This window comes from Pseudophryne corroboree, chromosome 6 (assembly GCF_028390025.1).
Source record: "Pseudophryne corroboree isolate aPseCor3 chromosome 6, aPseCor3.hap2, whole genome shotgun sequence".
NCBI classification, from domain to species: Eukaryota; Metazoa; Chordata; class Amphibia; order Anura; family Myobatrachidae; genus Pseudophryne; species Pseudophryne corroboree.
This window is the reverse complement of record NC_086449.1, coordinates 472177716-472205528: the sequence shown is the minus strand read 5'-3', so window position 1 is coordinate 472205528 and position 27813 is coordinate 472177716. Positions and strand designations below refer to the sequence as shown.

The 27813-nt window shown below is 45.1% G+C and overlaps 1 protein-coding gene across 4 annotated transcripts in view; it reads right to left on the bottom strand.

The window, feature by feature from the left end:
* ANKRD26 (ankyrin repeat domain containing 26) overlaps positions 1–27813 on the bottom strand; it is a 351340-nt gene that overhangs the window by 70084 nt on the left and 253443 nt on the right. For 2 of the 4 annotated variants that reach the window (XM_063927217.1, XM_063927218.1), the window contains 6 exons: positions 13347–13393; positions 10930–11925; positions 10327–10469; positions 2000–2033; positions 1422–1545; positions 1053–1266 (listed from right to left, as the gene is read on the bottom strand). In XM_063927217.1, the coding sequence (XP_063783287.1) occupies positions 1053–1266; positions 1422–1545; positions 2000–2033; positions 10327–10469; positions 10930–11925; positions 13347–13393 (1558 nt within the window). The remainder of the gene's footprint in view (positions 1–1052; positions 1267–1421; positions 1546–1999; positions 2034–10326; positions 10470–10929; positions 11926–13346; positions 13394–27813) is intronic. The other 2 variants (XM_063927219.1, XM_063927220.1) reach the window with 2 other exon arrangements.

Below are 27813 nucleotides of genomic sequence, written 5' to 3'. Positions count from 1 at the left end.
ATTGTTGATCTGTTTGATTTGTGTAAGATTTATTTTTGTAGTGTATGTGGCTCTTATTATTTTTTTATTTATATTTTTTTTAATTATTTTGTGACTATATTGTCTACACTGGCCGGCTGTATACCTAGGTCAATCACCAATTCTAACATTTTTATCCATAAAACACCAAATTGTAGTTCCTTAATGGCATTTCCTATATACGTTACCATGACGACGGATTCCGTCGCGTCACTTCCGGTTTCGGAAGCGCGGGTGTGGGAGAATCTGGTGGAGTGTTTAAGTTTGTGTTTGTCTCTATGTATCTAGGGGATGTGATAGTGTACTCACGTTACTATGGGTCCTGTTTTGAAGGTAATCTGCTTAGCAACGGGTTCCGTTACGTCACTTCTTGTTCCTGTGCAAGTTAGTGAGACAGGCTAATGGGCAATGTTGCTTGCTCTTGATTGTAACGATTTAGCACTGCCGTTACACTACAGGTGGGTTGAATTTGGTGATTATGGTGGGTATATCGCCGGCTGCTGTATGTTTGGCAGGTTAATCCTTGACAAAGGCGCAATGGAGGCGCCGAAACAGCTGTCAGGTTCACTGCCACTCTGTTAGCAGGAGGATGCCTCTATGCATTTATGACCACCCTGGCATGACGAGTGTACAATTATTTCTGTGATCCTCTGCTATGTATTCCTTTTTGCATGGATTTTTTGCACATTATGATGCTATGGAAACTTGGATGTTTTAAACAGTAAAAACACGATTTTTGCAGCAAACAGGAGGTGCTGGCTCTGCTTTTCTTCATGAATACCACTATTTGTGCCTTGCACGCCTCCCTATGAACTTTTAATGTGTGCGGCTGGTTCTTTTAGCATATATATATATACATATATATATATATATATATATATATATATACACACATATATACACAATCGTAGAGCTTGGCACTCTCAATATATAAATAAAATTGAGTGTTAACATGAAAACAATATATTAGTTTGGAGTCTTTAGCTTCATCCATTTATATTTGACATCTATCTCTGATACAGTAATATTCTAACCTTAAATTGTTAATGTCACTTTCCCATTCCACTTTGTGCTGTTCCAACATAGACCTCAGGTCTCTGTTTGTTTCCATAACTTGCTGCATTTCTTTCCGTTCATTACGTAGTTTTTTTACTTCTCGTGACAGGAGAGCATGCTGTCCTTTTTCTTTTTCTATTATTCTTTCATACTCATGAATAATATTTTGTATTTTCAGTAAGTTTAGAGAATCTGCATGAAACAATTAAAATATTTATCTACTCAAAATGGAGGACAAATGTGCCATTTTTGTTATTACACTTTTGTACTTACAGGGCTTAAGAGAACACAGTTCTTGGTAAGAAAGCTACATGTGTGAGAAGATCTAACAGTTCCCATTTCATTACCTTGGCCATCAAGATTAAGTTGTTCGATCAGTAACATAGAATTTCTGAAAGTTGAAGTAGGCAATTCATAATCCTCAGTGGCAGTGTCAGAGGAATGCGAGGAGTCGTCCATATCATCATTCATCTGTATTGGATAAACATTAATTTACTGTGCTTGTACCTTTGCCATCACAAATGCCAACAATTCCAGGTTTACTAAATATTCAGCATAACCTTTGAAAACTTAGGGCCTAATTCAGACCTGATCGCAGCAGCAACACGTTGCACTGCAGGTGGGGCAGATATAATATGTACAGAGAGAGTTAGATTTAGGTGGGTTATTTTGTTTCTGTGCAGGGTAAATACTGGCTGCTTTATTTTTACACTGCAATTTAGATTTCAGTTTGAACACACCCCACCCAAATCTCCCTCTGCACGTGTTATATCTGCCCACCCTGCAGTGCACATGTTTTTTTGTCCATTAGCTAATAAATTTGCTGCTGCAATCAGGTCTGAATTAGGCCCTTAGTTCAGAACAAAGTACAATGTGTGTACTTTATAAATAGAAATAAAAAGCAAATACAAATATAAAAATGTACCTCGTGATTTTCATCAACATGTTTACCAAGTAACCTGTGGAAAAAGAAAACAAAAAAAACATTTTAAATAATTATTTCTATGCCCCCTTTTTTCACTAAATTACTTTCCCACCACCAACACACACACCATAATTTTTAAATTCCAGTTATTGCTGACTTGTATTCCCCATTATGGGGATACCAAATAATAGTGGACTTTTTCATAATTTTAGGTAGCTTTAGGCACAGAAATAATTGAATTATTAGTAAGACTCCAGTAGGCAATTCTTACTTTCCACACTAACAGATCAAATTCAAACTGAATGTAATAACAACTTATGCAGCAAATTGTATTAGATCTAATTTGCATGAATCTATACGAAATTCTTAGCATGTAATTCCAAATACAGATCTCCAATATACTTAATTGGGTCTTTTTAGTCTGCAAAGAAACACCCATGACATCATTAAAGGATTTCCAATTACAAATGCAGAATACATAGCACTGTGGCATTTATCACACTATAATCATTAGGAAACTGTATGATGATTGTGGGGACAGGAATTAAGGAATGCATGGTTTCAAATACCAACAATGGACCCCAAGCTGCCTTTATAATGAACGGGTCCAGGCATTCAGGTGGTTACGAAAGTGCAACAGTCATCTGCAGTTTAAAAATAGTACCACGCCATAAGGTCCACACTGATCCAAGAGACCTATACATACACACAGCAGCAGGGGACTGGCAACAAGTTAGGGTTCACTAACTTTTGCTGTTACAAACATCTATCATGGAAAACAAATTCCCTAAGAAAAAAGCTGGATACATCTGTCCAATCTTTCTAGTTTGAATGAAAACCTTGAAATGTATGGGATCAAATGACAATTGACCATTTGCTCAAAAAACTGGAAGACAGACAAAAATGGACATTCAGTCAAACTGGTTAAATCCATTACATACGACCAGTTTTGCCCATTTGCTGACTTTTGCGAGCAAATGGTTAATTGTCATTTGCTCCCAAACACTACCAGATTTTTGCTTCAACCAGAAAGATTGGACAGATAATCTTATATCGTGTACCAATTTTAAGATTCATTTTAAGATTAATCCTAAAATTAAAGGTGACTTGTATGCAAAATGAAGTTTAAAAATATATGTATTGCATATTTTTCTTATTTTTCTTTAACAAACTGTATATTCATTATACATAAATGAATGCTTTTAGCATTAATATCTAGTCACCTAATTTACTCAATTCGATTACATTTGAAATTTAGCAGAAAAATTATCTTTTACAAATTAAGGCATTAAAAAAGTACCCGACCGCCCCTCTGCACCCACAATACAGCCAACTGTATCCACATCTCCCCTGTCCCTTCCCTCCCTTTCTCTTGTGCACTCTGGAATGTCAGGTCAATCTGCAACAAGCTGGCTGCTATCCACGACCTCTTTATCTCCCACTCTCTTAACCTTCTCACACCTGGCTCACCTCCTCTGACTCAAACTCCCCTGCTGCCCTCTCCTATGGGGCTTCTCCTTCACTCACTCTGTCAGACCTGATGACCACCAAGGTGGCGGAGTGTGCATCCTCCTCCACCTTTCATGTCGTCCCACCCGACCCCTCCCTCATTTTCTCCACCGTTTAGGTCCACTCTATCCGCCTCTTCTATCCCAATCACCTCCATGTAGCGGTCATCTACCGCCACCCATCACTACTCCCCATTGCTCAACAACTTTGCTGCCTGGCTTCCCCACTCTCCTCTGACCTCCCTTCTTTTATCCTTGGTAACTTTAACAACCCTATTGACATCTAAAACAAGCATCCACAAATCTTCTTGCCCTCTCCTCCTCCATGGCCTTTCTCAATGGACCTCCAGCCACACTTACCGTCTCAGCCACTCTCTTGACCTGGTTTTCACCCATCTTTCTCCTCTATCCACCATGGCCTTCCCGAACCAGGCAGCCTCCTTCTATAATTCCACCTTCACCGCCGCACTCAATTCTGTTGCCTCCATCTTCTTGGTCCCCCTACACAGTTCTAAGCTGCAATCCTGGCACTTCAAACTGACCTGGCTCCTGAAAAAATGCTCATGCACCGCCGAGCACCTCTGGAGGAAATCTCGCTCTCTGGTGGACTTCCTCCATTTCAAGTTTATTTTCTCTTCCTACAGCTCTGCCCTCTCCCTCGCCAAGCAATCCTTTTTCCAATCACTTCTCAGTCTTCGCTGCCTCTTTGATACTTTCAACACTCTCCTTCACCCCCCCCAACCATCCTCCCTCACTGCCACTGACTATGCTTCCTCCTTCAATCCAACATGAAATCTCCTCACGTCTCCCCTCAGCAGCCCCGCCACCCCCACCATCCTCTCCTTTCAGCCATCCCACCTTGTGCTCCTTCCGCCCCACCACAGACAAGGAAGCCCACTCCCTCATCTTATACTCTCCCCCCTCCACCTGCCCCTGGGCCCCTTCCCTCCTGTCTCCTCTGCTCTGCTCCCTCTCCTCCACTGCCTTCTCCCACATTGCTCATTTCTTCAACTCATCACTCGCTACCATTTTTCCCTAGACATTTAAACATGCTCTTGTCTCACCTATTCTTGAAAAACCCAACCTTCGCCATTCCTCACCCGTTAGCTACCACTCCAAATCTCTTCTCCCCTTCACCTCCAAATTACTTGAGCAGCTGGTATACATCCATCTCAAGCAGAGTAGCACCTCACTACCTAATTAAGGTGTGCAAATTAGGGCCCTTTTCCCCCCATACATCCATCTCACCAGCTTTCTCTCTGACAACTACATCCTTTATTCTCTTTAATATGGATTTCGCCCACTCAACTCCACTGAAACCGCCCTGGTCAAAGTCACCAATGACCTATTTTTGGCCACATTCAGGAATCATTTCTCTCTGCTCATCCTCCTGGACCTCTCTGCTGCCTTCGACAATGTGCATTATCCTCTCCTCCTCCGCACCCTCCAGGCCATTGGCCTCTCTAGCACGGTCCGGCCAACATCCCGCACCTCTGGCAAACTCGGACATTATTACATATGCCCCAATAGCTTTCTTTTAGCCATTTTAATCAGACTCTTAAAACTCTACACACTGGGGTAAATTTATTAAGATGGGAGTTCTATTTAAGAATGGGATGTTGCCCATAGCAACTGATCAGATTCCAGATATTATCTTCTAGAATGTGCTAGATAAATGAGAAGTCAAATCTGATTGGTTGCTATGGGCAACATCCCACCTTAAATAGAACTCCCATCTTAGCAAATTTAGCCCATTATGTTTATGTTTTGCCTTTTTGGGTCTGTATTTACCGGTACACCCCAAATCAAGTTAATTTGCCTCATTTTAAAGAACACTGCAGAACCAAGAATAAATTAGCAGGAAAGATTATTGTAAAGAGATAAACTGGTAGATTAAGATATTTTTATGGACCAGCTCAGAGCTGGTAGAAAGGATTCTGTCCTATACCTTCAGCGTGACAACACACTAACCACATATTGGGCACTCTTTAATAAAAATAACCATCCAAACTTTTCCCTTACTATATAGCTTGGACTGGTTTTCACTATCACATGGTGTCCACATGCCCATAGCAGAGAACCAACAAAGGGTAGTCAGTATGGGGGAAAGACTGACTTCAAGGCAGAATAGTGCATCTCCTTTCTGGTGGTGTCAGTACATAGACAGACATCTAACCAACAGCTACCTTTTGCCTATCAGTGTACCTAGCTGCCGTTTAATATTGCTTGAGCTGGGGTGGGATTCATGTATGTTTTAAAGGTCATTGTACTTGTTCCAATTGACAGTTATACATGAACGCGATTTGCACAGCATGCAAGGAAGACAGCTGGCATCTCCAAAAATTCAGCAGAACTAGTCTTGGTAAAATACACGACACAGTCTGAGTTTGAACAGCTTGAAATGAGCCCCCGGCTAAATATTTTGGGAACCGTACCTGCACATGTCTTCAGCAAATGATCCCTGGGTAAAGCAGCTCATTTTGCCAGTAGTCATCATATCACTTAGATCCCGTTTGTAAGGGCAATGCCTGGTAGTTGCATTATATTTTTTACGTTTCCTCCTCTTTAGAGGGGATACTGTAAAACACTTCTTACACTTGTCTAAGAATCATCAAAGTTCTGCATTGGGGAAATCCATCTTGGGAAAAGTCTGATTTTGAGTGCTTATCTAATGAAGACAGCGTAGTAGCAGAGGAATTAGACAATGAAGATTCCTTCTCTTTTGCTAAGGTTGGATGATTTAGTGTGGGAGCTCGTAAACATTCTGGACAGAGTTGAAGAGAAAGAAGCAGTAATTAATTTATTTTGTCTCTGCAATTCCAGAAATTGCGTTGCGAGCATGGACAAAACCAAACTGAAATTTCCAGTCACCGGTACATTACAGACCCTTTATCCCTTACCAATATTCAATACAAAAAAATTGGAAGTCCTACCTTACATGGGCACTCCAAAATGATTCTCTTAGCCCACAACTACAGTATAATGATCCAAAAGCAGGCAGCTTTAAAGTTTAACCATTCTTAAAAATATTTATATAGATATGCTGGTGCTTCTCTAAGATGAAATTCAGCCGTCTCTTTAATCAAACATTGAAATGAGGTCGTTGGAACTAGCGTTTGTAGTCAAGGATGCAGAGGACTGAACGGACTATGGGTAAAACACATCCAGGAAGCACCTGAACATTTGGGGATTTTCTCTGAATCTTATTTAGAGGGGGCTGTGCAAAATTTCAGTTTCAGTTGTCTCCTCTTGCTGAAACATAACAGTATCAAAAACATCTCTGACGTCATTACCTTTTTTGGAAGGAGTGTTATTTGGTCTTGAGTTGGAAGAAATGGGAAGAGAACATTCTTGATGGTAAACACACTACCATTTGTTACGTTGTTGCGTAGACGAAAAGATGGTTCCTCTATGTGTGTGTTTATTTACGTGTTTATGTGTTGAAACCCCCAAATTTAAAAGCGCAATGCTCTGAATAGCAAAAAAAAAATAAAATACAATGTCAGGCTTAGGCATGACGGGAAGAGTCAGCTTTTACAAGCCAGGATATAAACCACTATGACACTAAGTGTCAAACAAGTGGGAGGACGAGTGATGATCTGGGGCTCAGTTGCTTGATCCTAAGTGACTGGACTCAACTAACAGGGTTACCACAGCATTTTGCAATGTCATGCAATACCCTCTGGTCTACACCCAGTTGTTCAAGTGTTCAGCAAGGTCCTACAGCAAGACAATGACCCACAACATTCCTCCAGGCCAAGTCAGAAGTACCTTCAGGAAAACAACAAGACATTAGGCTTCAAATCAAAGAATGGCCAGCACAATCACTAGATTGAGCTGGTTTGGGATGATCTGAACAGTAGGGTGAAAACAAAGCAATCTACAAGTGCAACACATTTGAGTGTTTCGATATCTGTGGTCTCCGTTGGAACACAACCTTGCAATCAATGTCATAAAATGAACAGACATATAAGATACTCTCGCTCAGGGACATCTTGTATTGTGAGGAAAACCCATAAACAATGCTTTCAGACAAATGTCAGCATGGTGACATAGATCAACTATCAGGGAGTCAAACAACTTAATTAAAACAGAGAAAACCAGCAGGAACAAGCACTAGGAAGAAGAAATAATGTTCCTGTAATATTGGTAGTGTGCATGCCAGCAGTTGAAAACTGGGAGGCTGATTATCTCACCAGACATGCCTCACATTGCATAAACCTGTCTCAAAACTTATATTTTCAAGCAAATTATGGATAGATGGGGTCAGTAAGTTATTGACCAGATGGCATCCCAGTTAAAACACAAGGTGTAGCAATTCTGCAGCAGGACAAGGCGTGTGCTATGAAGACCCCATGGGATTGTCATCAGATTTGTTTGTTCAAGTGGCGAGGCCTACATGTATTCTCGAAAAGATAAAAAGAGAAAATTACGGATGTAGTAATGGTTAGCATTGCTGCCTCACAGCACTGAGGGTCATGGGTTCGATTCCCACCACAGCCCTAACTGTGTGGAGTTTGTATAGTCTCCCTGTGCTTGCTCTCGGCAAATATTATCCCTAGTGTGTAAGTGTGTGTGCGTGTACATGTGTTTAGGGCCTATAAGGCACAATAGTAGAACGGTCTATGCATTGTGATGAGTTGGGGGTACTGTTGGTAGCTCCAGACTGGCCAAGACAGACATGGCAAATGTACATTCTCACAGAGTATACACTTTGTTATTCTTCCTCTAAAACCTGTCTGACCTTAACAATGTGGCAGTCGAAGCCATGTTCCTAAAGTAGAAGGGGTTTTGACAGTTTGGGACCATGCTAAAAGCTGAAAACTTATTTCAGCATAGAATTAAGATGCAGCTTGGAAGACATATTTCTTAGAGAAGATGACATTTCCGTATAATTCTTCCTTCTCTCCGGACAGTTTAGTTAATGGATTAAAATAGATTTTCTTAAAGGTTCAGCTTTCCAAATTGTCCATCTTCTTCCTGGAGATGGTGGCACTTATACTGGATGAGAATACCTTTTGGCAAGTAGTGGGGAGACCTCTTTATAGTCTTACAATAGTCCTTTCAATTTAATGTTTATAGCATGACAATAACCACTCTTTGAAACACTTGTTACAGTGGGTGTGGTGTTTATCACATGGAAAATTGTATTCCAAGTTTATTAATCTGTTTTATGAGGATAGAAATGTTCTTTTGCCAAGACCAACTTTTCAACCTAGTTTCTAAAGGTTACCTACATAAGGGTAATGTGGTTCTGGAACTTGGTTGGGATCATTCTACCGACGACGACAGATCTGGTCACTTACTAGATAATTTGAACACTGAATATTTAGATTGAAAGGACAGTACAGTGTAGAAAAACGTATGATCTTCTGGTCATCTCTGATGCCTAGAGAAAAGCTTAACCTGTATCAAAACAGACTATAGCTAGTTGAACACTTCTTTGGTTAGGGTGTGCTTATATTAGGGCAGAGAGTCTCTAACAATGATGCATTACACAGATTAACGAGTGTCTCAGGGACAGTGCGGCAGAGAAGTGGCTGAGTAGCTGTGTCAATCACATGGTCTTCTGGGCATAGTTTTATAACTTGCTGAAAGTTTTAAGTTTTTACATCTCAAGTCTTCAGTTTTGTCCAGAAAGTGCAGCATAATTCAGTACTGTGAGCAAAGACTTCCAAAGGGGAAGCATTGGGGTGTCCAATTCCACCAGTGTTCCCAAAGTGGATGAAAGCGAAAAAGGGATATTTATACTTATGTTGAATTCTTTTCTCTGAATCCATTGAGGCATACAGAAAGAACCACATTGACACTCTAGTTTGCTTGTTAAAAATCAACCAAAATAACAGAGTCCCCTAAATGATGGGATATAGAAATGGAAACTGTGCAAACATATTAAATATTTAAAATGTCAAAGTGCTAAATGGGGCTCTATACCCATGGTATACTGCCCCACAATGGATTCAGAGAAAAGGATTTAAATAAAAAAAGGTCTTCCCTATGGAGACTATGGACCCTGAAGAAGAAATACAATTACTGCAGGCCTGTCACATGATTAGTAAACTACTCCTGTAATACAGAGAAGAGAAACTATCGTCATCGAGCCCTGAAATCTATTCAAACCTGCTGGTTAGCAAGATTAAATCTTACTGTACAGACAAAGCATATTTTTGCTAAACGAATGGTGAGTAATGGCAACCCCCAAATCACTCCTCAATCTTGACCCCTCTATATGATTAATGATAAAAGCGAGGTGTTAGGTGCAAACTGCATAATCAACACATAATGCAAGTGGTATTATGCTCAGGGCCAACTGAACATATGGGCTTACTGGGCAGCTGCGCAGGGCCTTCGAGCAGGGGCGGCCTAATGCCTCCAGAACTTCTTGGGAGGCAGGTAGAGAATGCTGCCTGGCCTGCTCTGATTGTGAATTACACACAGAGTGGCCATGCGTCATTCTCTACCTGTCTCCCATCCTGCAGCTAGTGAATGGCTGTCAGCATGCTGATTGGTGGGTGGAGGGATGGAAGCATGTGGTGAGATGGCATGGGGCCACAGGAGGGATAACTTATGATTTTATTAATGTATTACCAATAATAGGTGGGTAGGGGCCCGAGTGCACTGCTTTGCCCAGGGCCTACAATCTGTTAAGACAGCCCTGATTCCGCCGTGCCATTGATGTAATAGAATGGTGCTACATCTGCTCAGTATGGACTGCCATGACTTATTTTTGGATCTTCTTGTGCTGACTTTTAAACTTTTTAGATAAAATGTACACTTTAAAAAGAATTTGTACAAGAAAATTGGATTCAATATACTTACCCTTTACACAAGCTTGATTTTGAATTTGTTGTTTGTAGCTGAACATTTGGTTCTGTTTGTACATCAGGACTGCTGACACCACTGCTTTTTAACTTCTCCGATTTCATTTGTCTGGTCAGATTAATGTCTTTTTCATGCTCAGCCTACAAACGTAAAATAAAATATAACTTACATTTCCAGGAAAGTCTGCTTATGTACAAAATGTAAATGAATGAAGCAAAGCACACAACAAACAACAACACAGGATAATGGATTCTACCATTTATTAGAGAATAACGAGAATTATTAGACACGAGTACAATGAAAGCCCCACTAAAAAGAGATGATTTAGGATTCATGGCAGATTGCGGACTCAAGAAAATGTTGAATATGACACACAGTGTTACTGAAGCACACAGCAAAAGGATAGTGTAATGATCTTTTTTTTTTTTTTTCAAGTATTAAATAACAGATGGATGGAAGTGAAAGATGCCACCCAAACAGAGTCCACATTGTAGGTTCCACTGAAACCAAAGTCTACTGGACAAGATCAGCAAACATTAAATCTAATTTAATGTTCAGAGAGAAGCAGAGAAACAGGGTCAGAAGAACGTAAACCTCTACCTCTTTCTGAAGTTCTGTTCTCTCTTGTGTTAAATTCTGGAACACCATTTGTAGCATTCCTACCTCGTTCTTAAATCTTCTCATATCTTGCTCCAGTTGTTTATCCAGACTCTCGTTAGGCATTTCAAAAGAGAAGGATCGGGATGCATTTTCCCCTTCAAGACGACTTGGTAGATGGTGACGCTCATTACTTGGATGCTGGCTAAAATCTTTATATTGCTGGGTTTTATTTCCATTTTTCAGAGAAGGCACATTATTTTCAGCATGCAGTAATATATCACCTAATTTTACAGAGCTGGGATTGATCAAATCCTTCTCTTGCCCTTCAGAAGACAGTGAAAATGTACTTCCCAAATGACTTTGCATGGGAAAAGTTAATTCAGAACCATTATTTCTAAATGATGGATGTTTTTCTTCTGCTACTAAAGGTGCGTGATCTGCACCAAATTCCACAATGTTAGATTTATGGACAGTCTGCTTGTGAGATGTGCTTTCTGTGCTATTGCTCCTTTGGCTGGAACCACTAACTTCAAGACTTTCACTCTCCTTATGTACAGTAAGTGGAACCGTTACTATGCAGCTTGGTTTCTGAAGTTCATGTACTGGGTTATGTTCCACAGAGACTGTAGACTGTTTATCTAGGGCTGAATGTTTGTCTCCAGCATGCAAATTAAGGGAGCACTCCAGCTTTTCTAGACTTTTCTTGTTTTTTGAAACAGGTTTTTTGTTACTTCTAGAATTCTCCCCAAATTTTTGCTTCAGCTCAGCAGTTATGTCTTTGAAATGAGATTTCACATCTTTTTTCTCACTAGCAACCCACATTTGCTCATATTTTTCCTCCCAAGGTATTTCTGAATCAGAGGAGGACTCCTGTTTGTTTTGAAGGTTTTGTGCTATAAGTGGATTTTCATGCTGCTGTAAATTTTCCTCACTCCCAACACGATTAACCACTTCAGGATTGATTTTCAAGTTGGGCATCTTTAATATATGTTCATTCTCCAATACACATATGAATATAAAACAAATTGACACAATAAACAAAAAAGTCACCTGATGTGTACATTTATGAACCATGCTAAGAACACAAATAACAAAAACATTGCAAATTTATAAATTACTATAAATGACCCTGCCCTGTATTTGTGTCTTGCCACAATTCCCCATTTTAAGTCACAAAACACGTTAGACAAAAAACTGGAACAATTACTTTGTGGTCAACCAATACTACAATTTTACAGAAAACAGCACGTGCATGTAACAAATTCTAAAAAGACTAATATTTTGTTGATTTACAGAATGTAGATCAATATGGTTTTGAAAATATGCAATTGTGACCCCTCCTGGCACACTTGGTTCATTGCTTGATGATACCTTAGGTGGTTAAGTGGCTGAACGAAAAATACTTTTACATTTATTATGCCTTGTAGTTCTTTACAATTTTTAAAACAGCCACAACAATGTTCACAAGGGCAGTATTCAAATTATTTTATGCATATCTTAATTTCCTTTCCTAATCAAATGATGGATGGGATTCTGGCTAAAATGACATGAACATATGCTATGCAGAAGTCTGTTTTAGGACAGGGGCAATGCTACACACCAGTCAAACATGACTGCAACTACCTTTAATAATAATAATAATAATAAATAAAAATAATAATATGCCTGTCTATACTAGTGCACAGACTGGACACCTTGTGCTGTCTTACTTTGTAAATGATCCATGACTAAAAATATAAATATCTTAGTATTTTGGACCAATCATCGTTCAGACTGCGGGCTATCCCACCTCAGTGTTCCTCCCCATCATTCCCTCTCTCTCACTCTGTACCCCCCCCCCCCCCATCTTCAAATATGCCCCTCACATGAGTTTTCCTCTCACAGCTGTCCCTCTGTTTCACCTCTGTCCCTGTCCTCCTCCTGACTCGCTATCTCTTACCTCTGTAACCCCCCCAGTTCCTGATATCGCTACAACCATACCATGGTGGAATGGGAAGCTGTGTCCAGGAGTCAGGCAGCCATTGCACTCGTGCTAGGCTGACAAAGTAGCACATTACACAATAGATTTGTTTGACTTAATTACTAACTGGGTAAAATTTGAGTGACCAACTTCTGAAACACAACAGTGATTGCAGGTTTATTCTTGAAAAGGAAGTGGCAATTCTGTGCAAAATGATACTGCAATGCAAAACGGATATATAAAAACAAATTCAGTGAAGCAATGAAGTAATGTGACACTGTGTTTTGGTAGTTATAGACCTTTTCACATTTGAATTTAGACTTCATCTCTCATGAGCAATGCCATTAAACACTATTTTTTATCAATGGATTTAGTTTCTTACATGCCCTTTGAAAGATGGCCAACACTACTTTATGATAAGAAATACATTTAGACTATTACAACAAATAAAACTTACCAGTATATCATCCTGGTCTTTGGGCAATACTTTCCCATTTAACAGGTCTATATTAAAAAGGAAAACATGGATTTTTTTTTTTTTACAGGAATAAGCACACTTGAATAAATTACCATATTAAATTATTAATTTATAAAAGTTCTACAAATGTACACAATACCCTTGACACATTAAAAGTTAAAACACTACAACAGGGCATTCAACATGTGACCGACCAGCTGCTGTGGAACTATCTATGCCAGCATGCCCTCCCATAGTGTTAACCTGAGAGCTAAAAAAATAAATAAAAATGACTGGGCATGCTGAGATGTATAGTTCCCCAGCAGCTGGAGGCCTGCATGTTGAATACCCATACATTTCAATAGGTGAAGCACTATTCTAGTACAAAGCCTTTTTTGTGTCAACAGTTCATCCACTGAGCAAGACACAGGCTTGACAGACACAGAATATTATACTTGTAATAGGTATAGACTATCTGCATTTTAAAATAACCAAGACTATAGATAACGAGTTTTATGGTAAGAACTTACCTTTGTTAAAACTCTTTCTGCGAGGTACACTGGGCCCCACAAGTAATGGACAATGGGGTGTAGAGTAGGATCTTGTTCCGAGGCACCAACAGGCTCAAAGCTTTGACTGTTCCCAGAATGCATAGCGCCGCCTCCTATATCACCCCGCCTCCCTGCACAGGATCTCAGTTTTTAGTTAACCAGTCCAATGCAGTAGCAGGAAAAGAGACGACAACGGTTAGTAGCCACAACACCGCATTCTCACGACAGGAGACGTGTCAGCGGCTAATACCATACCAACCCAAAGAAGCTAAGTGCGTCAGGGTGGGCACCTTGTGGAGCCCAGTGTACCTCGCAGAAAGCGTTTTAACAAAGGTAAGTTCTTACCATAAAACTCGTTTTCTGCTGCGGGGTACACTGGGCTCCACAAGGAATGGACAATGGGGATGTCCTAAAGCAGTTCCTTATGGGAGGGGACGCACTGTAGCGGGCACAAGAACCCGGCGTCCAAAGGAAGCATCCTGGGAAGCGGCAGTATCGAAGGCATAGAACCTTATGAACGTGTTCACAGAGGACCACGTAGCCGCCTTGCACAATTGTTCAAGGGTCGCACCACGTTGGGCCGCCCAAGAAGGTCCAACAGACAGAGTAGAATGGGCCTTAATGTGATCAGGAGCAGAGAGACCAGCCTTCACATAAGCATGTGCAATCACCATTCTAATCCATCTGGCCAGAGTTTGCTTGTGAGCAGGCCAGCCCCGTTTGTGAAACCCAAACACAACAAAAAAAGAATCAGATTTCCTAATAGGAGCAGTTCTCTTCACATAGATACGGAGAGCCCTCCCCGCCTCCCTGCACAGGATCTCAGTTTTTAGTTAACCAGTCCAATGCAGTAGCAGGAAAAGAGACGACAACGGTTAGTAGCCACAACACCGCATTCTCACGACAGGAGACGTGTCAGCGGCTAATACCATACCAACCCAAAGAAGCTAAGTGCGTCAGGGTGGGCACCTTGTGGAGCCCAGTGTACCTCGCAGAAAGCGTTTTAACAAAGGTAAGTTCTTACCATAAAACTCGTTTTCTGCTGCGGGGTACACTGGGCTCCACAAGGAATGGACAATGGGGATGTCCTAAAGCAGTTCCTTATGGGAGGGGACGCACTGTAGCGGGCACAAGAACCCGGCGTCCAAAGGAAGCATCCTGGGAAGCGGCAGTATCGAAGGCATAGAACCTTATGAACGTGTTCACAGAGGACCACGTAGCCGCCTTGCACAATTGTTCAAGGGTCGCACCACGTTGGGCCGCCCAAGAAGGTCCAACAGACAGAGTAGAATGGGCCTTAATGTGATCAGGAGCAGAGAGACCAGCCTTCACATAAGCATGTGCAATCACCATTCTAATCCATCTGGCCAGAGTTTGCTTGTGAGCAGGCCAGCCCCGTTTGTGAAACCCAAACACAACAAAAAAAGAATCAGATTTCCTAATAGGAGCAGTTCTCTTCACATAGATACGGAGAGCCCGTACCACATCCAAAGACCGCTCTTTGGGAGACAGATCAGGAGAAAGTGCCGGAACTACAATCTCCTGATTAAGGTGGAACGAAGAAACCACCTTAGGTAGATAGCCGGGACGAGTTCTAAGAACCGCCCGGTCACGGTGAAATATCAGATATGGGGAACTACAGGACAAGGCCCCCAAATCCGACACTCTTCTAGCTGAAGCAATAGCCAGCAGAAACACCACCTTAAGGGAAAGCCAATTAAGGTCAGCTGAACCAAGAGGTTCAAACGGAGACTCTTGTAACACCTCCAAAACCACGGACAAGTCCCAAGGAGCCACAGGCGGGACATAGGGAGGTTGGTTACACAACACGCCCTGAGTAAAGGTATGCACATCAGGTAAGGTCGCAATTTTTCTCTGAAACCACACCGACAAGGCAGATATTTGAACCTTGAGGGAGGCAGACGCAGGCCTAAGTCCAGACCCTGCTGAAGAAAAGCCAACAACATGGCTATACTAAACTTGGAAGCATCATAATCGTTAGATGCGCACCAAACAAAGTAAGAATGCCAGACCTTATAGTAAATCCGAGCAGAAGCCGGTTTCCGGGCCCGCAACATAGTTTGAATGACCGCCTCAGAAAACCCTTTAGCCCTTAAGACGGAAGCTTCAAGAGCCACGCCGTCAAAGACAGCCGGGCTAGGTCCTGGTAGACACAGGGGCCCTGAACGAGGAGGTCTGGGCATTGTGGAAGTAGAATTGGACGCTCTGATGATAGGCCTTGCAGGTCTGAGAACCAGTGCCGTCTGGGCCACGCTGGAGCTATGAGAAGCAGAATTCCTTTTTCATGCTTGAACTTCCGAATTACCATGGGCAGGAATGACATCGGAGGGAACACGTACGGCAGCCGAAACCTCCACGGTACCGCCAGCGCATCCACGAATGCTGCTTGAGGATCCCTTGTCCTTGTTCCGAAGACCGGAACCTTGTGATTGTGTGGAGACGCCATAAGATCTACGTCTGGAAGGCCCCACCTTTCCACTAGGAGTTGAAACACTTCTGGATGGAGGCCCCACTCGCCGGCATGCACGTCCTGACGACTGAGAAAGTCCGCTTCCCAATTCAGGACTCCCGGAATGAATATTGCCGATATGGCCGGTAGATGGCGTTCTGCCCACTGTAGAATCCGTGAGACTTCCTTCATTGCTAGGCGGGCCTTCGAGTGCCGCCTTGATGATTTATGTAAGCCACTGTGGTGGGATTGTCCGACTGTACTTGAACAGGACGATTCTGAATTAAATGCTGAGCTAGGTTCAAGGCATTGAAGACCGCCCGCAACTCCAGAATATTGATCGAGAGGAGGGACTCCTCTCCTTGGTCCACCGCCCCTGAAGGGAGTGTTGCTCCAGCACCGCGCCCCAACCTCTTAGACTGGCATCTGTCGTAAACAGGACCCAGTCGGATATCCAGAACGGACGGCCACTGCACAGTTGTTAGTCCTGGAGCCACCAGAGCAGCGACAGACGGACCACCGGAGTCAATGAGATCATTTGAAACCTGATCCGGTGAGGCAGGCCGTCCCATTTGGCTAGAATCAGCCTCTGGAGAGGGTGAGAGTGAAATTTAGCGTTCTCCACCATGTCGAATGCTGACACCATGAGGCCCGAATGTATCAACACTTGCGGACGAGATAGGAAGCAACGAATCCTGTCCTGAAGTTTCAGGACTTTCTCCTGAGACAGGAACAACCGCTGGCTGTGAGTGTCCAATAGTGCTCCCAGATGCAATATGCTCTGAGCAGGGATCAGGGATGACTTCTTCCAGTTGATGAGCCACCCTTGGGCTTGCAGAAACCGGACCGTCACATCTAGATGACGCAGGAGAAGTTCTGGGGAATTTGCCAGGATTAACAAGTCGTCCAAATACGGCGGAGTACCACCGTCATCACCGCCATAACATTGGTGAAGACTCGAGGAGCCGTTGTTAAACCAAAAGGTAAAGCCCGAAACTGGTAATGGCGAGTTGCCAATCGCAAATCTCAGGTATTGCTGATGAGACACTGCTATAGGAATATGCAGGTAAGCATACTGTATATCCAGGGAGACCATGAAGTCCCCAGGTTCCAAGGCCAAAAATATAGAGCGAAGGGTTTCCATCCGGAACTTGGAAACCTTCACAAACCTGTTCAATGCCTTGAGGTTGAGAATGGGCCGGGAGGAACCATTCGGTTTCGGGACTAGAAACAGCGGAGAATAGTACCCCCGGCCCCTCTGCGCAATAGGCACCTGTACTACGACTCCTGTATCCAGGAGGGTCTGTACCACCGAATGTAGAGTGTTTGCCTTTGTCTTGTCCAACGGGACATCTGTCTGGCAAAATCGATGAGGGGGTTGGTTTTTGAAGGCTATGGCGTAACCTCGAGTGACGACTTCCCGTACCCAGGCATCTGAAGTGGTCTTCAACCATTCCTGGGTATACCCTAGAACCCGGCACCCCACCCTGGGATCCCCCAGAGGGAGGCCCGCCCCGTCATGCGGCAGGCTTATCTGTCTTGGAAGCTGGCTGATGGGCCGCCCAGGCTCTTTTGGGCTTAGGCTTACCAGGTTTGGAAGTGCGGGCCTGCTTGTTGTATGCCTGACCTTTTGCTTTACCTGAAGGACGAAAGGGGCGAAAGGAAGTACTTTTAGCCTTCGACACAGAAGGAGCAGTACTTGGCAGACAGGCAGTTTTGGCAGTAGCCAAGTAAGCCACAATCTTATTTAAATCCTCCCCAAACAGAATATTTCCCTTAAAAGGGAGTGCCTCCAGGGTTTTTCTAGAGTCCAGATCCACAGACCAGGATCTCAGCCACAATATCCGGCGAGCCAGGACTGTCGTAGTAGAGGCATTGGCTGCCAGGATACCGGCATCAGAAGCCGCCTCTTTAATATAACGAGAAGCTGTGACAATATAAGACAAGCATTGTCTAGCATGGTCAGAGGAGATTTCAGCATCTAACTCCACGGCCCATGCTTCAATGGCCTCTGCAGCCCAAGTAGCTGCAATAGTGAGCATTTGTGCAGCACCCGTGAGGGTGTAAATCGCTTTCAGACAACCCACCACACGTTAATCCGTAGGCTCTTTTAGAGACGTGACGGTGGTGACCGGTAAAGCTGAGGAAACCACCATCCTAGCCACATGCGAGTCCACTGGAGGAGGCGTTTCCCAATTCTTAGACATCTCCGGCGCGAGGGGATAGCGAGTCAGTATCTTCTTTTGAGGCACAAACTTCGTACCCGGGTTTTCCCAGGGTTCCTGACGTATATCAATTAGGTGGTCAGAGTGAGGTAAAACTTGTTTAATCACCTTCTGACGCTTGAACCTATCTGGTTTCTTAGGAGGAACGGATGGCTCGGGATCATCCGTAATCTGTAAAAATAAGATTTTACACTTACCGGTAAATCTATTTCTCGTAGTCCGTAGAGGATGCTGGGACTCCGTAAGGACCATATGGAATAGACGGGCTCCGCAGGAGACATGGGCACTTTAAGAAAGACTTTAGACTCTGGGTGTGCACTGGCTCCTCCCTCTATGCCCCTCCTCCAGACCTCAGAGAAACTGTGCCCAGAGGAGATGGACAGTACGAGGAAAGGATTTTTGTTAATCCCAGGCCAAAATTCATACCAGCCACACCAATCACACCGTATAACTTGTGATAAACTACCCAGTTAACAGTATGAACAAACAACATAGTCTCGGTCCAAACCGATGAACTATAATATAACCCTTATGTAAACAATAACTATATACAAGTCTTGCAGAAGAAGTCCGCACTTGGGACGGGCGCCCAGCATCCTCTACGGACTACGAGAAATAGATTTACCGGTAAGTGTAAAATCTTATTTTCTCTAACGTCCTAGAGGATGCTGGGACTCCGTAAGGACCATGGGGATTATACCAAAGCTCCCAAACGGGCGGGAGAGTGTGGATGACTCTGCAGCACCGATTGAGCAAACAGGAGGTCCTCCTCAGCCAGGGTATCAAACTTATAGAACCTTGCAAAAGTGTTTGACCCCGACCAAGTAGCAGCTCGGCACAGCTGTAGTGCCGAGACCCCTCGGGCAGCCGCCCAAGACGAGCCCACCTTCCTAGTGGAATGGGCCAATTTCGGTAACGGCAATCCTGCCGTAGAATGCGCCTGCTGAATCGTGTCACAGATCCAGCGATAGTCTGCTTTGTAGCAGGGCCGCCAACCTGGTTGGCTGCATACAGGACAAACAGTGCTTCTGTTTTTCTGATCCTAGCCGTTCTGGCCACGTAAATTTTCAAAGCCCTGACCACATCAAGGGACTCGAAATCCTCTAAGTCACGTGTAGCCACAGGCACGACAATAGGTTGGTTCATATGAAAGGATGAGACCACCTTAGGTAGAAATTGAGGACGGGTCCGCAACTCCGCTCTATCCATATGGAAAACCAGATAGGGGCTTTTATGTGATAAAGCCGCCAATTCCGAAACTCGCCTAGCCGAAGCCAAGGCTAACAACATGACCACCTTCCAAGTGAGATATTTCAACTCCACTGTTTTAAGTGGTTCAAACCAATGTGACTTAAGGAAACTTAACACCACGTTAAGGTCCCAAGGCGCCACCGGAGGTACAAATGGAGGCTGAATATGCAGTACTCCCTTCACAAAAGTCTGTACTTCAGGTAAAGAGGCCAATTCCTTTTGAAAGAAAATGGATAAGGCCGAAATCTGAACTTTAATGGAGCCTAATTTTAGGCCCAAATTCACTCCAGTTTGTAGGAAGTGAAGAAAACGGCCTAGATGGAATTCTTCCGTAGGAGCATTCCTGGCCTCACACCAAGAAAAATATTTTCGCCATATTCGGTGATAATGTTTAGACGTCACGTCCTTCCTAGCCTTTATTAGCGTAGGAATGACCTCATCCGGCATACCTTTTTCCGCTAGGATTCGGCGTTCAACCGCCATGCCGTCAAACGCAGCCGCGGTAAGTCTTGGAACCGACAGGGACCTTGTTGTAACAGGTCCTGCCTTAGAGGAAGAGGCCACGGATCTTCTGTGAGCATTTCTTGCAGATCCGGATACCAGGTCCTTCGTGGCCAATCTGGAACAATGAGAATTGTTCTCACTCCTCTTCTTCTTATTATCCTCAACACCTTGTGTATGAGTGGAAGAGGAGGAAACACATATATCGACTGGAACACCCACGGTGTCACTAGGGCGTCCACAGCTACCGCCTGAGGGTCTCTTGACCTGGCGCAATACCTTTGTAGCTTTTTGTTGAGATGGGATGCCATCATGTCTATTTGGGGTAGTCCCCACCGACTCGCAATGTGCGCGAAGACTTCCTGATGAAGTCCCCACTATCCCGGATGCAGATCGTGTCTGCTGAGGAAGTCTGCTTCCCAGTTGTCCACTCCAGGAATGAACACTGCTGACAGAGCGCTTACATGATTCTCCGCCCAGCGAAGAATTCTGGTGGCTTCCGCCATTGCCACTCTGCTCCTTGCGCCGCCTTGGCGGTTTACATGAGCTACTGCGGTGATGTTGTCTGACTGGATCAGAACTGGTCGATTGCGAAGTAAGATCTCCGCTTGACGTAAGGCATTGTATATGGCCCTTAGTTCCAGGATGTTGATGTGAAGACAAGTCTCTTGACTTGACCAAAGTCCTTGGAAATTTCTCCCCTGTGTGACTGCTCCCCAACCTCGTAGGCTCGCGTCCGTGGTCACCAGGATCCAGTCCTGAATGCCGAACCTGCAGCCTTCCAGGAGGTGAGCACTGTGCAGCCACCACAGGAGAGATATCCTGGCTCTGGGAGACAGGGTGATCCTTTGATGCATTTGTAAATGAGACCCGGACCATTTGTCCAGTAGGTCCCATTGAAAAGTCCTCGCATGGAACCTGCCGAAGGGGATGGCCTCGTACGATGCCACCATCTTCCCCAGGACACGGGTGCAGTAAAGCACTGAAACCTTTTTTGGCTTTAATAGGTTCCTGACCAGAGCTATGAGCTTCTGAGCCTTTTCCATCGGAAGAAAAAATAAGATTTTACTCACCGGTAAATCTATTTCTCGTAGTCCGTAGTGGATGCTGGGGACTCCGTATGGACCATGGGGATTAGCGGCTCCGCAGGAGACTGGGCACAACTAAAGAAAGCTTTAGGACTACCTGGTGTGCACTGGCTCCTCCCACTAAGACCCTCCTCCAGACCTCAGTTAGGATACTGTGCCCGGAAGAGCTGACACAATAAGGAAGGATTTTGAATCCCGGGTAAGACTCATACCAGCCACACCAATCACACCGTATAACTCGTGATACAATACCCAGTAAACAGTATGATAACAACTGAGCCTCTCAACAGATGGCTCAACAATAACCCTTTAGTTAGGCAATAACTATATACAAGTATTGCAGACAATCCGCACTTGGGATGGGCGCCCAGCATCCACTACGGACTACGAGAAATAGATTTACCGGTGAGTAAAATCTTATTTTCTCTAACATCCTAAGTGGATGCTGGGGACTCCGTAAGGACCATGGGGATTATACCAAAGCTCCCAAACGGGCGGGAGAGTGCGGATGACTCTGCAGCACCGAATGAGCAAACTCTAGGTCCTCCTCAGCCAGGGTATCAAACTTGTAGACTCTTGCAAGAGTGTTTGACCCCGACCAAGTAACAGCTCGGCAAATTTGTAAAGCCGAGACCCCTCGGGCAGCCGCCCAAGAAGAGCCCACTTTCCTCGTGGAATGGGCTTCTACAGATTTAGGGTGCGGCAGTCCAGCCGCAGAATGTGCAAGTTGAATCGTGCTACAGATCCAGCGAGCAATAGTCTGCTTAGAAGCAGGAGCACCCAGCTTGTTGGGTGCATACAGGATAAATAGCGAGTCAGTCTTTTTGACTCTAGCCGTCCTGGAAACATATTTTTCAGGGCCCTGACTACGTCCAGAAAACTTGGAATCCTCCAAGTCCCAAGTAGCCGCAGGCACCACAATAGGTTGGTTCACATGAAAAACTGATACCACCTTAGGAAGGAATTGGGAACGAGTCCTCAATTCCGCCTTATCCATATAAAATACAGATAAGGGCTTTTGCATGACAAAACCGCCAATTCTGATACACGCCTGGCCGACGCCAAGGCCCCCAGCATGACCACTTTCCACGTGAGGTATTGTAGCTCCACGGAGTTAAGTGGCTCAACTCAATGCGACTTCAGGAAATCCAACACTACGTTGAGATCCCACGGTGCCACTGGAGGCACAAACGGGGGCTGACTATGCAGCACTCCCTTAACAAAAGACCGAACTTCAGGCAGTGAAGCCAGTTCTATTTTGGAAGAAAATCGATAGAGCCGAAATCTGGACCTTCATGGAACCCAATGTTAGGCCCATAGTCACCTCTGACTGTAGGAAGTGCAGAAATCGACCTAGCTGAAATTTCTCCTTTGGGGCCTTCCTGGCCTCACAGCACGCAACATATTTCCACCATATGCGGTGATAATGGTTTGCGTTCACTTCTTTCCTAGCTTTAAATAGCGTAGGGATAACTTCTTCCGGAATGCCCTTTTCCTTCAGGATCCGGCGTTCAACCGCCATGCCGTCAAACGCAGCCGCGGTACGTCATGGAACAGACAGGCCCCCTGCTGCAGCAGGTCCTGTCTGAACGGCAGAGGCCATGGGTCCTCTGAGATCATTTCTTGGAGTTCTGGTTACCAAGCTCTTCTTGGCCAACCCGGAACAATGAGTATAGTTCTTACTCCTCTCCTTCTTATTATTCTCATTACCCTGGGTAAGAGAGGCAGAGAAGGGAACACATACACCGACTGGTACACCCACGGTGTTACCAGAGCGTCCACAGCTATCGCCTGAGGGTCCCTTGACCTGGCGCAATATCTTTGTAGCTTTTTGTTGAGGCGGGACGCCATCATGTCCACCTGTGGCCTTTCCCAACGGTGTACAATCATTTGGAAAACTTCTGGATGAAGTCCCCACTCTCCCGGGTGGAGGTCGTGTCTTCTGAGAAAGTCTGCTTCTCAGTTGTCCACTCCGGGAATGAACACTGCTGACAGTGCTAACACATGATTTTCCGCCTATCGGAGAATCCTTGTGGCTTCTGCCATCGCCATCCTGCTTCTTGTGCCGCCCTGTCGGTTTACATGAGCGACCGCCGTGATGTTGTCTGACTGGATCAGCACCGGCCGGTGTTGAAGCAGGGGTCTAGCCTGACTTAGGGCATTGTAAATGGCCCTAAGTTCCAGAATATTTATGTGTAGGGAAGTCTCCTGACTTTTCCATAGCCTTGGAAGTTTCTTCCCTGTGTGACTGCCCCCCAGCCTTGAAGGCTGGCATCTGTGGTCACCAGGACCCAGTCCTGTATGCCGAATCTGCGGCCCCCTAGAAGATGAGCACTCTGCAGCCACCACAACAGCGACACCCTGGCCCTTGGAGACAGGGTTATCCGCCGATGCATCTGAAGATGCGACCCGGACCACTTGTCCAACAGATCCCACTGGAAAATCCTTGCATGGGACCTGGCGAATGGAATTTCTTCGTAAGAAGCTACCATCCTTCCCAGGGCTCGCGTGCATTGATGCACCGACACCTGTATACGTATTAGGAGATCTGTCTAGAGACAACTCCTTGGACTTCTCCTCCGGGAGAAACCCTTTTTATCCTGTTCTGTGTCCAGAACCATACCCAGGAACAGTAGACGCGTCGTAGGAACCAGCTGCGACTTTGGAATATTCAGAATCCAGCCGTGCTGTTGTAGCACTTCCAGAGATAGTGCTACTCCGCCGAACAACTGCTCCCTGGACCTCGCCTTTATAAGGAGATCGTCCAAGTACGGGATAATTATTTCGGCCATTACCTTGGTAAATACCTCTGTGCCGGGGACCGACCAACGGCGACGTCTGGAATTGGTAATGACAATCCTGTACCACAATTTTGAGGTACTCCTGGTGAAGAGGGTAATTAGGGACATGCAGGTAAGCATCCTTGATGTCCAGTGATACCATGAAATTCTCCAGGCTTGCAATAATCGCCCTGAGCGATTCCATTTTGAACTTGAACCTTCGTATATAAGTGTTCAAGGCATTCAATTTTAGAATGGGTCTCACCGAACCGTCTGGTTTCGGTACCACAACATTTTGGAATAGTAACCCCGGCCTTGTTGAAGGAGGGGTACCTTGATTTCACCTGCTGGAAGTACAGCTTGTGAATTGCCGCCAGTACTACCTTTCTCCGAGGGCAGCAGGCAAGGCTGATGTGAGGTAACGGCGAGGGGGAGTCGCCTCGAACTCCAGCCTGTATCCTTGTGATACTATTTGCAGAACCTAGGGATCCACCTGTGGGCAAGCCCACTGGTCCCTGAAGTTCCCGAGACGCACCCCTACCGCACCTGCCTCCACCTGTGGAGCCCCAACTTCATGCGGTGGACTCAGAGGAAGCGGGGGAAGATTTTTGATCCTGGGAACTGGCTGCTGGTGCAGCTTTTTCTTTCTTCCCTTGTCTCTGTGCAGAAAGGAAGCGCCTTTGACCCGCTTGCTTTTCTGAAGCCGAAAGGACTGTACCTGAAAATACAGTGCTTTCTTAGGCTGTGAGGAAACCTGAGGTAAAAATTTTTTCTTCCCAGCTGTTGCTGTGGATACGAGGTCCCAGAGACCATCCCCAAACAATTCCTCACCCTTATAAGGCAGAATCTCCATGTGCCTTTTATAGGCAGCATCACCTGTCCACTGCCGGGTTTCTAATACCCTCCTGGCAGAATGGACATTGCATTAATTCTGGATGCCAGCCGGCAAATATCCCTCTGTGCATCCTTTATATCTAAGACGACGTCTTTAATATGCTCTATGTTAGCAAACTATTATCCCTGTCTTAGAGTTTTAATATTATCTGACTGGGTATCAGACCACGCTGCAGCAGCACTATTTATGCTGAGGCAATTGCAGGTCTCAGTATATAACCTGAGTGTGTATATACAGACTTCAGGATAGCCTCCTGCTTTTTATCAGCAGGCTCCTTCAAGGTGGCCGTATCCTAAGACGGCAGTGCCACCTTTTTTGACAAACGTGTGAGCGCCTTATCCACCCTAAGGGATATCTCCCAACGTGACCTATCCTCTGGCGGGAAAGGGTACGCCATCAGTAACTTTTTAGAAATTACCAGTTTCTTATCGGGGGAACCCACGCTACTTTACACACTTCATTCATTCATCTGATGGGGGAACAAAACACTGGCTGCTTTTTCTCCTCAAAAATAAAACCCCTTTTATGTGGTACTTGGGTTCATGTCAGAAATGCGTAACACATTTTTCATTGCCGAGATCATGTAACGGATGTTCCTAGTGGATTGTGTATATATATGTCTCAACCTCGTCGACACTGGAGTCAGACTCCGTGTCGACATCTGTGTCTGCCATCTGAGGTAACGGGCGCTTTTTTGAGCCCCTGATGGCCTTTGAGACACCTGGGCAGGCGCGGGCTGAGAAGCCGGCTGTCCCACTGCTGTTTTACGTCATCCAGCCTTCTATGTAAGGAGTTGACATTGTCGGTTAATACCTTCCACCTATCCATCCACTCTGGTGTCGGCCCCACAGGGGGCGACATCCCATTTATCGGCCTCTGCTCCACCTCCACGTAACCTTCCTCATCCCACATGTCGACACAGCCGTACCGACACAGCACACACACAGGGAATGCTCTGACTGAGGACAGGACCCCACAAAGTCCTTTGGGGAGACAGAGAGAGAGTATGCCAGCACACACCAGAGCGCTATATAATGCAGGGATTAACACTAACTGAGTGATTTTTCCCCCAATAGCTGCTTGTATAAACAATATTGCGCCTAAATTTAGTGCCCCCCCTCTCTTTTTAACCCTTTGAGCCTGAAAACTACAGGGGAGAGTCTGGGGAGCTGTCTTCCAGCTGCACTGTGAAGAGAAAATGGCGCCAGTGTGCTGAGGGAGATAGCTCCGCCCCTTTTTCGCTGACTTTTCTCCCGCTTTTTTATGGATTCTAGCAGGGGTATTTATCACATATATAGCCTCTGGGGCTATATATTGTGATATATTTGCCAGCCAAGGTGTTTTTATTGCTGCTCAGGGCGCCCCCCCCCAGCGCCCTGCACCCTCAGTGACCGGAGTGTGAAGTGTGTATGAGGAGCAATGGCGCACAGCTGCAGTGCTGTGCGCTACCTTGATGAAGACTGATGTCTTCTGCCGCCGATTTTCCGGACTCTTCTTGCTTCTGGCTCTGTAAGGGGGCCGGCGGCGCAGCTCCAGGACCGAACATCAATGGCCGGTTCCATGCGGTCGATCCCTCTGGAGCTAATGGTGTCCAGTAGCCTAAGAAGCCCAAGCTACCACCAGTTAGGTAGGTTCGCTTCTTCTCCCCTTAGTCCCTCGCTGCAGTGAGTCTGTTGCCAGCAGATCTCACTGTAAAATAAAAAACCTAAAATATACTTTCTTTTTAGGAGCTCAGGAGAGCCCCTAGTGTGCATCCAGCTCAGCCGGGCACAAGAATCTAACTGAGGTCTGGAGGAGGGTCTTAGTGGGAGGAGCCAGTGCACACCAGGTAGTCCTAAAGCTTTCTTTAGTTGTGCCCAGTCTCCTGCGGAGCCGCTAATCCCCATGGTCCTTACGGAGTCCCCAGCATCCACTTAGGACGTTAGAGAAACCTTTTTCTGTTCTGTGTCCAGAATCAGCACCAAAAAGGTCAGATGCATTGTAGGAACCAGCTGGGACTTCGGAATATTGAGAACCCAGCCGTGCTGTTGCAACGTCCTCACTGACAGTGACACGCTGTCCAGTAACTTCTCTCGAGATCTCGCCTTTATGAGGAGATCGTCCAAGTATGGGCTTTTGCAGGAGCACCATCATTTCCGCCATTACCTTGGTGAAAATTCTCGGGGCCGTGGAAAGCCCAAACGGCAACGTCTGAAATTGGTAATGACAGTCCTGTACCGCAAATCTCAGGAACGCCTGGTGAGGAAGAAAAATCGGAACATGAAGGTAAGCATCCTTTATGTCCAGGGAAATCATCCAATCCCCCCCTCCAGGCTGGCGATGACCGCTCTGAGCAATTCCATCTTGAACTTGAACTTTTTCAAGGACAGGTTCAGGGATTTCAGATTCAAAATGGGTCTGACCGAACCGTCCGGTTTCGGAACCACAAACAGGGTTGAGTAATACCCCTTTCCTTGCTGGAGAAGAGGAACCTTGACTATCACCTGTTGCAGGTACAATTTTTTAATTGCAGTTAACACTAACTCCCTTTCTGACGGAGTAGCTGGCAGAGCCGATTTGAAAAACTGGCGAGGGGGCATCTCTTCGTATTCCAGCCTGTATCCTTGAGAAACAATCTCTATTGCCCAGGGACCCACCTGTGAGTGAACCCAGACGTGGCTGAAAAATCGAAGACGTGCCCCCACTTGATCTGGCCCCCCCAGGGAA